The 13,185-nt window shown below is 47.7% G+C and overlaps 1 protein-coding gene across 1 annotated transcript in view; it reads left to right on the top strand.

Moving 5' to 3' along the window:
- The window catches only part of CFAP251 (cilia and flagella associated protein 251), a 70,114-nt gene that overhangs the window by 30,449 nt on the left and 26,480 nt on the right, over positions 1 to 13,185 (top strand). Inside the window, exons 13-18 of the mRNA XM_045887719.3 lie at positions 104 to 354; positions 683 to 834; positions 2,012 to 2,185; positions 3,361 to 3,545; positions 9,537 to 9,651; positions 10,474 to 10,637. Coding sequence (XP_045743675.2) covers positions 104 to 354; positions 683 to 834; positions 2,012 to 2,185; positions 3,361 to 3,545; positions 9,537 to 9,651; positions 10,474 to 10,637 — 1,041 coding nt within the window. The remainder of the gene's footprint in view (positions 1 to 103; positions 355 to 682; positions 835 to 2,011; positions 2,186 to 3,360; positions 3,546 to 9,536; positions 9,652 to 10,473; positions 10,638 to 13,185) is intronic.

Genomic DNA, 13,185 nt, shown 5'->3' with positions numbered 1-13,185 from the left:
TTACAGACGACAGAGGCGTTTCCTGTGCAATTAGAAGCAGAATAGCTGACGTGCCCCATTCCCTGCAAACACTGATACTGTTGGGTCTCTCCTTGGCAAACAGGAATCTTATCATTGGAACATCTGATGCAACAGTGTACCACTTAACGACAGATGGGACCAAACTTGAGAAGTTATTCGTGGAGCCCAAGGATGCGATTTGTGCCATCTCCTGCCACCCATACCAACCCCTCATCGCCATTGGGAGTTTCTGTGGGATGATCAAAGTGTGGGATTACGAAAAGAAAAAGTACCTTTTCAGCAGGGTCTTTGAGAAGGGGCTTGGCGTCCAGAGTCTAACCTACAATCCTGAAGGTATTTTCATTTTATCAGCCTATCTTGGGCTCCAAGAAAAAACAGACCCAATGGCTGTGCCCTTGGAAGTTTACCTTGACCGCTGTCCCCACAGCCAGCTAGATGAGACACCTGCCCCTCGGGACCCTGCAGCACTCCGTGCCTAGTAGTGTCTGAGCACCCACCCCAGAGCCTCATGCTTTTCCGTTTATTTCTCCTGCCAGGGTCCCGGCCTGTCATGTTCATTGCTGTCTCCTCAGCACCTAGAACAGAGTCTGGCCCGAGAGTTGATGTTTTCTGAAGGAACGAAGTCCTTTTTAGAGCATTGTTCTCTGGCTTGTGATTTCAGGAGCCCTTCTTGGGGCTGGCTTCACTGAGGGGACAGTTTATATTCTTGATGCAATGTCCCTAGAAAACCAAATCCCAGAGCCTTTCAAATATTCCAGAACCAACGTGACTCATATCAGCTTCTCCCATGACTCCCAGTACATGGCAACTGCTGTGAGTGTTTCCACTGGGTGCTGTCCTGTGATCTAGCAATCTTGTTTACGACCAAAAGGGAGGGAGGGCTGGTGGAGGTGCGGGGAGGGGGGCGCAGTGGGGGGACGGGGAGTGACTGCTAGTGGATTTGGGGTTCTTTCTGGGGTCATGAAAATGCTCTAAAATTGTGGTGGTGAGCTCTGTGAATACGCTAAAAACCACGGGGTCGTACACTTTAAAGGTGTGAATTGTGTGCAGTGGGAAATGTATCTCCACAAAGCCACTGTAAAGAGAGGAGGGACTCTCGCTCGAAATGAGACCAGGCCTCAGGACTTGCAGACTGGGATTCTGCCATCCTGACCGCTCATTTTGGTGTGTTGGTTTCTGGACCCCTTCCTTGGCATCTGTTCTTTCATCTTTCCCTTTGATTTTTGACAAGATGACATTCACATTTATCTCAAAGCACCGTCTTCCCCCGGTGTTTTGGATTCTGTTCCTTCCCTCTGTGAATAGGGCTCCTAAGCTCAGTAAAGATTTTCTGAGACCTTTAGCCTCTCCCTTCCTGCCAGCTCTCCTGGTCTGCCGTGTGCTCATCTCGCCTTGATGTTGGCCGAGGGGAAAGAGCCACAGCTGCTTCCCACGTCCCTGCTGCTCCCCACGTCCCCACTACTCCCCCACCCCCGCCTCTGTGCCCGGCGCCTCCCCTGGTCTGTGTGCTCCACACCTTTACAGGCTCACCGCTGAACCTCCTCACCCCTGCGGCTCCTGACCCAGGTACCCCTTTCCCTTCCGGCTGCTCTCGCACACTCTCCCACCCGGCTCACTCTCAGCCGTGATACTTTTTAGAACTCATACCTTTTTCATTTTGTGTAGCTGGATACAGAGTAGGGAGGACAAAGGCAAAAAGAGTCAGGGTTTCAGTTTTCCACACAGAATGAGGTGGGGACTGGAAAGAAGCGTAAGACCACGGTGTCAGGTAGATGCTTTCTACCCCCCCCTTACCTTTGTGGGTTATCTACTTTTAACCTTAATTTTCTCATCTGTAAAATGGGTGTGATTTTTTTACTTGCTCAGATAGACTAAAATTTCTTTTTGGATAAAATATTCTAAAGGCAACATTAGTATGAAAAACATGGTGATGATTTTTAAGTTACAAAACTTAAAAAGGAATAACTTCTGCTCTTTGGCTCCTATTCAGGATGTACACTTTACTGTGGCTGTTTACATGGTGGTAGTCAAAAATGGACACCGGGTTTGGGAATATCTGGCAAGGCTTCGTTCTCATCGCAAAAGCATCCGCAGTCTCCTGTTTGGGGTTCATCTGGACAGCAATGAGCCGAGACTGCTGAGCCTCGGGAGAGACAGGCTCTTGGTGAGCTGTTCAGTGTCCATTTACCTTGCCACCGGGACAGTGGGTGTTTCATTCTTGTTGTGTCCCTGGCATCTGGCATAGAACCGGGCCCAACGTCTGGGTGTTTGTTGGAGAAAATGAACGTACAATGAGGTAGCATAAACCTTTCTGAGTCGACACTTGGTCTCAAGGATGTGCAAAAGCAATACTCCTTTCAGTAGAAAATGCACTTGGCATTTTGAATTTGGGTCTTGTCCCATCCTCTCTTGGATGCTGTGCAGCGGCCACAGTTCCCTGTCAGCCACGCAACCACGAGGCTGACCGCCACCTGCACCCATATGGCCCTTCTGTTTGTCACTCTCAGCACAGAATTCAATAAATTACACGGGATAGTCAACACTCTATTATAAAATAGGCTTCGTGGTGGGTGATTTCACCCAACTGTAGGCTCATGTCCGTGTTCTGAGCATGTTTAGGGTGGGCCAGGTTAGGCTATGGAGTTTGGTAGGTTAGGTGTATTAAATGCATTTTTGATCTATGGTATTTTCAACTTACAGTGGTTTATTGGAATGTAACCCCATCATGAGTCAAAGATCTGTATCTATCCATCTTAACTTTGTTCCTCGCTCCCTCTCTTTCTTCCATCCCCTTCTGTCCTGTATTATGGCCATCCAATCATCCATTCATTATGGGCTGGCCACCAAAACCTACCTATGGATGAAATTCAGCAAGCTGCTGATTTATGACTGTTAAGTGATGGGATTTAGATATGAATTAGTTCCTACCCTCAAGGAGTTCCCAAGATAATGGTAAGGGAGACGATATAACACAACTGTGAGAGTTCAGGTTTTGGAGTCTGTTTGGACCCAAATTTGAATTCTCACCCTACTACTTCTTAGCTGTGTGACCTTGGCAAGCCACTGAACCTCTCTGAACATCTGTTTTCTAATCTGTAAAATGGGCACAACAGCATGACTTGGCAGGGGAGTCAGGAGTGTTAAGTGGCGTCATGTTTTTAGAGCACTTAGCTCATTGTCTTTGCTCAGAAGGAATGCTCCATCATGGCAGCCTATGAGGAGTGAGGGTCTAGGCAAGTCTTCCCTTAGGAGGACCAATACTGTCTCTCCCAGAATAGGACTGTTGGCTGCCTTCCTTTGGCTTAGTCCTCATGTGTGTCTATCTGGCCTCCTCTGCAGATTGAATATAATCTTCTCAAGAGCTACAGAGACAACCTGGAGGTCCTGGACATTCACCGCACCGACCAGGGCAACTATCCCACCTGTATGGTCTGGTACCCACCACTCACCAAGGAACTCTTCCTGCTCATTTGCAACAGTGGCTACAAAGTGAAACTTTTTAATTCTACCACCAAAATGTGCAGGTAAGCATGAGGAGCTTCCCGCTGATGTGATACCTAGATCAGTTTCTCCGCCCCCGGCTTCTTTTAAGTCCCAACTTACAGACCTGAGAGCAGCTTGGCTACCTTTACTACCACTCACTATGCAGGGGAGGAAACCAAGGCACAGAAGAGTTGAATAATTCTCACCCAGGGTCACGTGGCTGGGAAGTTGCCAGAGGCAGGAGGCAAATCCAGAGCCCAGCACTGCACAGAGATGAGGGACCCAGAGCTCAGTGCCCGAGACCCAGGAAAGGAACCCGCAAAGTCGCTGATGCTTTATAAACTCTCCCATCTTTCTCTCGTGGATAAAAAAACATATATATTCACTTGAAAATTACCAATTGTGCGATTTTTTAAAAAAGATTTTATTATTTTTTTAAGGTAACGTCTATGCCCATTGTGGGGCTCAAACTGAATCCCGATATCAAGAATCACATGCTCGCCTGACTGAGCCAACCAGGTGCCCCTAATTGTGCGATTTTCTTACTCTGAGCTCCTAAGGGAGTTTTTAAGTTTACCTGATGGCATTCACGTGTTCACTCAGTATTTACCCAGCCTCTACCTGAGCCAGGTTCTGTCCGAGGTGCTGAAGGTAGGGATGCCAACGGCAGTGTTCCTGCCGCCATGGAATTTGCATCTTGGTAGGGGAGTGGAGTTTGTGGGAGAGGCTGGGCTGAGGTCCACATTTGAGGTCAGGAGCACATGGTACTTTGGAGTCATGAGACAAGAGAAGATTCCAGAAGGGAAAAGCAGATAGAAGAGTGGCCGAAGACCAAGCCCAGGGCATCCAAAGCTCCACATCTCTGAGCAGTAGCTCCTCTGTCCTGAAATAGGTCTACGTCTGTGGCTGGCCCTTGTGCTGCTAGGCCCGGGGCTCCCCGGGTTTGCTCCTTGTGATAGATACAGATCATGGTGCATCATCCTTGCACCGGGGCTCTGCATTCATCTTCAACAACCCACCCTCCCCCGCCCACCACCAAGTAGTATCCCACTGAGGTTCAGAGAGGTGACAGAACTTGCTGCTCAGGATGGGGCGGGACTTAACCCTTGAGCCTAGTTCTGGCTCTGCCCTCTACTTGGCACTACTGGGCCCAGGTGCAGCCCTGGCCGTGGCTCCTACCTAGTCAGCCCTAGAGGGCATCCCCTCTCCTCCTGTGGTTTGGCTGCCTTGTGGGTATGTCTGGAAAGAACAGAGGCACTGAGGCTGAGCAACAGGTGAGAATGCATTAGTGACCTCACCTGAGAGAAGGAAGTGCGAAGCCAACAGTAGCTGGCCCCACGCTTGAGGAAGACCGGTGTCATGAAATGTTTCTCAGAAAGATAGGTCCTCAAAGGCCAGGATCACCCAAGATCATCATCATAATCTTCTTCTCTTTTAAACATTTGTTTGCAGAAGGGTACAAGGAAAAATGATTGAGAAATGCCATGTCATGTGGCAGGAACAGGAGAGAAATCCAGCACAATTTTTTTTTTTTAATATTAAAACGCTAGGAAGGAGACATTTGAAAGAAATAGGTACAAAAGAAATTTTAGGAAGATCTCAGAATCTTCATACATCATCTTTAATGGATACAAACTTTTTGGATATTGAATATCCCACAGATATGCAAGTCCGGAGTAAATCTGAGTTCACTGAGCAGGTAGATTGGGGATGAAGGGCCCCAGGCTCCTAGTTCCCACTAACAGTTACTAAGCAGGGACTTCAGGCCACATAATTTGGAGTTTCTGCCCCTGACAATTGGAAATTAGTGTAAGGCATCTTTTTGTTTTTATTTTATTTTATTTTATTTTAAGATTTTTATTTATTTATTGAGAGAAAGAGAGAGAGCATGAGAGGGAGGAGGGTCAGAGGGAGAAGCAGATCCCCTGCTGAGCAGGGAGCCCGATGCAGGACTCGATCCTGGGACTCCAGGATCATGACCTGAGCCAAAGGCAGTCGCTTAACCAACTGAGCCACCCAGGCGCCCCTGTTTTTATTTTATTTTATTTTTTTAATTTATTTATTTATTTGAGAGAGACAGAGATAGCAACAGAGAGCATGAACAGGGAGGAGAGGAAGAGGCAGGTTCCCTGTTGAGCAGGGAGCCCAATGCGGGGCTCAATCCCAGGACCCCGGGATTATGACCTGAGCGAAAGGCAGATGCCCAACTGACTGAGCCACCCAGGCACCCCTTTTTATTTTTATTTTTAAATTTCTTCTATAAAGCATCTTTTAAAAAAATAATTTATCAAAGTGAAATTCAGTAACGTAAAACATAAAAACTAACCATTTTAGGGGTGCCTGGTTGGCTCAGTCAGTTAGGTGTCTGACTCTTGATTTCAGTTCAGGTCATGATCTTGGGGTTGTGGGATTGAACCCTGTGTGCAGCTCTCTGCACTCAGCGGGAGTCTGCTTGAGATTCTCTCTCTCCTTCTCTCTCTGCCCCTCCCCCCTCTCGTGCTCTCTCTCAAATAAAGAAAATCTTAAAAAAAACCTAACCATTTTAAAGTCAACAACTTAGTGGCATTTAATGCATTCACAATGTCATGCAACCAACACCTGTATCTAGTTCCAGAACATCTCCATCACTCCAAAGTAAAGCCCCTTGCATAAAGCATCTTTTAAGTTGTAGGAATAACAAAGCCTCATAACCACAGCTTACTTGGGAAGGAATTGCCTTTTCATGGGGCGGGACTTACCGAAAACAATTTTAAAATGCACTTAAAATATTTAGAACTTGAAAGGCAGTTGGCAGAAACAGGCCAATAAACCTATGAACAGACGTTCACTAGTGTATCAAAGATGCAAATGAAAACAAGACATCATTTTTCAGAAATCAGATTAGCAAAATAAAAATGATTGACAGGGCACAGTGTTGGCAAAGTATAAGTGGGTGGGCACTCACTGGCTGTTGGGGGGTTGTGGAAACTGGGGTGTCCTTTTGGGAGAGCTTTGCTAAATTGTATCATGTTGTCTGATGTCTAGGAATGTAGCCCACAGAAGTCCTCACACAGTATGCCAAGACATAAGTGAAAGGATGTCTTGCTTGAAAATATTTTCCAAAATTGGAAACAATCCAGATGTCCATTAATAGGGGATTAGTTAAATAATGACTTGTCACTACACTGAAACATGATGCTGCTTTTAGAAAAGAAAAAGTAAGCTCTCTGTGTAGTAACATGGAAATATCTCCAAGACGTAACACATTTTCCTATAAAATTACACTTCTATAATTTATCTACTTTTCACATAAAATTATAATTATATAGGTTAGAATATATAAAAGAAATTCTTGAGTCCTACACACCAAACTTACCCATGATTACTTGGGGATTAAAGGGTGCAGCAATGTGGGCGTCTAGGTAGATTATCTATCCTGTGCACGTCTAAATGTGTGAAATTGTTCACAATGAGTATGTGATACTTTTTCAATCAGAAGCAAAAGATACTAACTTTACAAAATTGTCAGATACATTTAACAAAACTAGGTGACAGTTACATGGCCCTCCTATGTGTCAGAAATTGTTCTGAGTGCTTTACGTATATTAACCGACTTACTGTACACCATGGTCTCAGGCGGAAGGCGTGTCATTGTCCCTATTTACTGGTGAGGAACCTGAGGCACTGGGATGCTGAATAGTTTGACTTCCCCCCCCTTTTTCTTATTTATAATTTAAATTAAGATATAATTTACATATCATAAAATTTACCCCTTTTCGGTGATTTTTACTATATTTGCAAAGTTGTGCAACCATCACCGCTGTCTAATTCAAGAGCATTTCCATCACCCCAAAAACAAGCCCCATTCCCTCCCTCCCTGTCCCCACTCCTGCCCCACCCCTGGCAACCACCACGCTGTGTTCTGTCTCTGTGGCTTTGTCTATTCTGGATATTTCATTTAAGTGGAATCATATAATATGTGATTTTTTGTGTCTGGCTTCTTTCACTCAGCAAGATTCTTCAGAGCTCGTCCATGGTATGGTGTGTGACAGTGTTTCGTTCCTTTTTTATGGCTGGATCATATTCCACTGTATAGACATACCCTATTTATCCACCTTTTGTCAGACATTTGGGTCGTCTCTGTTCGGGGCTATTCTTGTGAACATTTGTGTGTAGGTTTCCGCGCAGACACCCGTTTCATGTCTCTTGGGCAGAGACCTAGGAGTGGAATGACCAGGTCACGTGGTAACTCTGTTGAACCATTTGAGGAACTGCCAGACTGTTTCCCAAAGCAGCACCAGCAACAGCATGCGGTGGTTCCACGTTCCCCGCAGTCTTGACCCTACTCTTTAAGGGTCCGAGCCAGGATTCAAACCAGAGTCTGCCCCTAGCCATGCTCTCGCTGCCTCTGTCCACTTGGCGATACTCGGGGAAGGTCCTCAGACATCCCTACTCAGGGTGACCTGCAGCTAGCTGGTGCATGATCCCTCAGGTGGCCATTTAGCATTTCTGACACCTCACCTAAGTCTCCATGTGTATGAACTTGACTGTGGATCACCCACCTGACCCCACCCCTCCGTGGCACCCTCACAGCTGGCCCCGGCCCCCTTGCTCAGCTCACCGCCCTCCCCCTCCTGCTGCTGCCCCCTTTCGTTTTCTTCACTTTTCCAACAACAGTCCACTTCCCATGCCCTTGCGCCACCTGTGTTTGCTGCCTGTTGTCTGTCACCTCCATATTCTCTAGCTTTCCAACTCACCACTGCAGACCCAGCTCACATGTTTCCTTCCTCAGGGCAGTCTCTGAGCCCTGAACTCGCTTGTTCCTACACCTCTCCCTTCAGTGCTTCCACGTCTGTCATCTCTTGTCAGGCTGTGAGCTCAGTGCAGTGACCAAATCTCACTCACGTCTGTGTCCCGAGCACCTCACACAGTGCCTGGCACAGAAGGTCCTTAAAAAAGACTGCTTAATGGATTTGCGCCTCATTTAGTCAGTGCACACACCTGGAGTGTGTACTGTCCCCACCAGTCATGGGCTGGGTACAGGGGACACAGGAAGAAAACACATCTAAACCATGAGAGGCTTATATAAAAATATGGTAATGGTTACACAGGAGCAGATCCAGCTTTTGTGGGATGTGAAGCGTATTCAATTTTGTGGGCCCTGTTAAAAAAAAAAAAGGACGGGCGCCTGGGTGGCTCAGTCGTTAAGCGTCTGCCTTCGGCTCAGGTCATGATCCCGGAGTCCCGGGATCGAGTCCCACATCGGGCTCCCTGCTTGGCGGGAAGCCTGCTTCTCCCTCTCCCACTCCCCCTGCTTGTGTTCCTGCTCTCGCTATCTCTCTCTCTGTCAAATAAATAAAATATTTAAACAAAAAAAAAGGATACGTAATTAAGAATAAAACACAGCAGGACTCCCTGAGGCCTCAGAAGGTACCTGTGTGAGCCGGGGGTCCTGAAATTCCTGTTTTGCTCGCTTCAGGGAAAGTACTGCTCTGGGCTTAGGGTAATGTGCCGTAACCTCACCTCGGATCGGATTCCTACCAGAGTCTGAGTTAAAGAAGTCTGACCATTGCTGGGGCACCATTCATCACAATTATTTTCCCAGACAGTGCTTGGGAAGTTTGCGTGTTGCGCTTGTAGACCTGTATGTCAGGGGTCTCGAGCCACGGACAGCACCTCATTCTGATCTCTTGGCCTGCCACTGGGGAAGGGGTGTCTTCCTACATCCTGGCAACGCATGTCACTTCCTCACCGCGTTTTCCTCGTCCCTTGTTCCTGTACACATTCTTGAGGCATAATGTTCCCTTCACTCAGCTGTCAAGGAGGAAACTCAGAGCCTCCACCACGAAAGCATTCTTCACAATCAGACTTTCCCTGGAGCATTTACTGTTTGGAGCTGTTGCCTCTTATTTACGGCAGCTGTTAGCAGCGGTTGAGAGGGAGGTTCTTCGCTGAGTGACAGGACAAGAAATTGGGAATGCAAAATGTGTATGATCTACGATCAGATTTGTGGCATTCAAAAAAAAATGTTTCTTTTTTTTTTTCTCATGCAGAAAGACACTTCTTGGGCCGGTTTTTGGGTCTCCCATTGAGCAGATACAAATCCTCCCAGTGAAAACCGCCTTGGAACTGCAGAAACGCTACATGGTGTTTATTAACAGAGACAAGGTAGCAGCCTTTGCTCTCTGCCTGGGGAGATGACTCTCTGGGGTTGGATTAGCAGTCAGGCCCAAGTAGAATCAGACTCCGGGATGCCAGGTGTCACAGCCAAGCCCAGCTCCTTCATCTCGGTCAACAGTGATACTGAAAATTGCCATAAATTAGTGGAAATTGGGTCTTAGTAAGCATTTCTGAGCAGTTATTGCATTTTCTGTACTCCCATAAAGACATGTGGTCACCAAAGGATTTTTTTCTTTCCAATTTATTTACATGGAAAAATCTTATAAAGACATGCAAACTAGCTACACTTAGTTCTACGTTTAATAATCTATTGAGGGGTGCCTGGGTGGCTCAGTCGGTTGGGGGTCTGCCTTCAGCTCAGGTCATGATCCCAGGGTCCTGGAATCGAGTCCCACATCAGACTCTCTGCTCAGCAGGGAGCCTGCTTCTCCCTCTCCCTCTGCCTGCATCTCTCTGTCAAATAAATAAATAAAATCTTTAAAAAAAAATAATCTATTGAAAAGCATAAAATCGTAGGATTCCAGAATTATTCTGGAAAACCTTGGACGTCTGACTATGAAGACGGGTAAAAGCTTCCTTCCTGTGTCTCTACTGCAACCTGGCGTCTCTCTCCTAAGGGACCAGCCCGCAGGGGTCAGTGTGTGTGTGAACCTCTAACCCCATGAAACGGGGGCTCTCACACACTGAGGTGGTTACAGATACGCAGGTCCTTCCGGTAAACGGCACTGGAGATGACCCGTGAATGTGCCGGGCCCGAGCCTGGGGCCCAGTTATCTGAATCTGAATTTTCAGTGACATATTCCTCTCTAGGTTGGACTTCAGATCTTACCAGTTGATGGCAATCCACACAAGACATCCGCTGTTATATGCCACCCCAACGGGGTGGCGGGAATGGCCCTTTCCTACGATGGCTGCTATGCCTTCACAGCTGGAGGACAGGATCGATCGGTGGTGCAGTGGGAAATCAACTTAAGGTACGTGATCAGGCGAGAAGCTCAGCCCCACAAGGCAGGTGTCAGGAGTAGACCCTCGTTTTTTAACCAGCCACGCAGACAGGTGTGAAGCCCTTACTTCAGGCCTGGCCCTCGGGTTGTTCCCCATGACATCTGTCTATATGCGTGTGCGGACAAAAGATTACTGTTTTGCTTCAGGGACCAGTGGTATTTGCAGCGAAGGCAGTGTGATTCTACCTTGTTCACACGCGGCCCCTGAAATGCTTCCCACTCTGTCATCCGCAAATTCACACCAGCTAGAAAGATCTTGCCCAAATCTCCGAAGCCTGTGTAACAGCAATAGTGAGAGTATTATTTGAAACGTGTTTCCAGCCTGCTCTTCTCACCCACCTGCCCTGAGCTGAGACTCTGCCTTGGGTGAGGCTGGAGGGGTCCAGGGTTGAGTATCACAGAGTACTCGGACTTTGAGGTCAAAGAGACCTGGGTTTGGATGTGGAGCCTCCTTTCTGCTGGCTGTGAGACCTAGGGACTGTTTCTTAACATCTCTGACCTTTAGAGTCCTTGTCTGTGAAATGGGGGGAAAGGAGGATAATAATAGGGACTTTTATAGGATCCTTGTAAGGATTGAATAGAGCAGAGCTTGGGGCTCAATACATTAACTATTTCCTCTCTTCTATTCTTTATGAAGGCCTTGCTAAAGAGCCTTACTAAAAAGGGCAAGTACTGCAGCATCCCCTCATCCACCCAAACTCCGTGAGCTGCCACAGGGCAGAGCCGGTTCCCATCCCTGAGCACCTTCTCCCAGCGCCTGCCTCTCAGATAGCCTCCTGCCTGGCAGCGTCACACTCAAAAGCTGGGTACAGACAGCTCGGAGGCACCTTCCTTCCTAAAGAATCCTTCCTTCCTTCGATTCATGTGCCAAGTGCACATCTCTCTTTTATGGCAGACATCGAAGCTTCTTCTCTTAACCTGAATAGGAGCAGAACTAACCAGGTGAATCTGCTTTGGATCCATACTTGTTTCAGGTCGCAGTTGCAACTCTGACCTTCGCCTCTGCCTTCAGCTAAGAGAGCAGATTTTGGGAATTTGGGAATTTAGAAGCTGGAGGTGAGCTCGCACATTGAAAAGCACTTCCCGATCGTGTGCCCAGAACAAGCTGCTTGATTCCTTGACAGCTAGTCTGTCACCTGGAACGGTGGGAGCGACACCCTGGGGACAGAACAAAATCTCCTCCTTTTCATTTTTGTCCTCTTCTCCATAATCATGGTAGAGATTAAAGGAAAAAAAAAAAAAGGCACCCGCTTTCCAATGGCTTTCCTGGGCCTGGCCAGAGTCCAGGCTTCTGAGAATTTCAATTTAATCTGTTGTGGGGACAAAGGATCATTATAAACTAATTAGCACTTCATTGCTGCTTCTGGTGTCTTAATATGTTCAGTGCTTCACTAATGGGAAGAAATGTAACAACCCCAAACAAGTAAACAAACACAATTCCCTGCTGGTCTACCGACTGAGTCAGAGGGTGAAATTAAGATGCTGCGTCCTCTCACGTGCCCACGATTTTTGTCGGGGTGCTCCTGGGCCCAGATACTGTCCCTGCAGCACGTCGATCTTCTCCCGGGTGCACCCCTCCCTCCCTGGCATCTTCTCCTAGGGTTCAGTCCACACACACTGGGCCTTTGCCCCGTCTTTGCTGGCATGCCCCCCTCTGCTCCCCTTGTCCTGCACCTGTTTTTAAATCTGTTACTTTTTGATGCTCGACCTCACACCCACCTCTAGTCCTGCTGTCGTGCTCAGAGGACAGCAGAAATCCCCGATTCAAATACCACCTTTCCTGCCTGCTTGCGGCATGACCTGAGGCTAGTCCCTTAACTTCTGAGTCTCAGTTTCTCCATCTGTTAAATGGGAATATCATCACCGTTTTGAGAGTAATGGTTACTACCATTGCTGTTCCTCCCCCTGCCTCCTCCCCTGGGGAGCATTTGCGAACAGTTACTATTTGCTGAGCATTTACCATGTGTTACAGCACTCGCTGCTTCTCCTGATTGAGCTCATTTCCCAGAAGTACTGTCTGTGTGTCTTGGCACACAGTAGGTTTTCAATAAATGTGCTTCCCCTTTGTGCCCTGATGACGCCCTTTTTTTGTTGCAAGCATAAGGAACCCAGCTTAAGCACAAAGGGGAATTCATGAGACGGTCATGGACACCTCAGGTCCACCCTGCAGGAAGAGCAGGGACGGCGTGCCCTCAGCATTTGCTCTCTGCCTGGCTCTGCTGTTGGCTTCGTTCTCAGTACAGCTGGGTTTCATTGCCCAGCACGACCATGTCCACTGACAGTCCTCAGATTCCCACAAGCTGGAGCTCTGACCACAGGGACAGTGGGTCTCTTTCCCTAGCTCTCGTTGGACCGCCCCAGTCCTGTTCCTCCAGCTCTCTTGGGTCTGTTGACAGTGGCCAGGAAGCAGGAGACGTATGACAGTCCTGACCACCAGAGAGCTGCTCCCAGGGCATTCGGAGCTCCTGTGAGTCGCCTCCAGACACTCCTGGTAGTGACAGTCTCCTCTGCATCACTT

The sequence above is a fragment of the Mirounga angustirostris genome, unplaced genomic scaffold, assembly GCF_029215605.1.
Source record: "Mirounga angustirostris isolate CCGP_5_RB_7025 unplaced genomic scaffold, mMirAng1.0.hap1 SCAF_14, whole genome shotgun sequence".
In the NCBI taxonomy this organism is placed as follows: domain Eukaryota; kingdom Metazoa; phylum Chordata; class Mammalia; order Carnivora; family Phocidae; genus Mirounga; species Mirounga angustirostris.
Note: the sequence above shows the minus strand (reverse complement) of the source record. Positions and strands in the feature narration are given on the sequence as shown.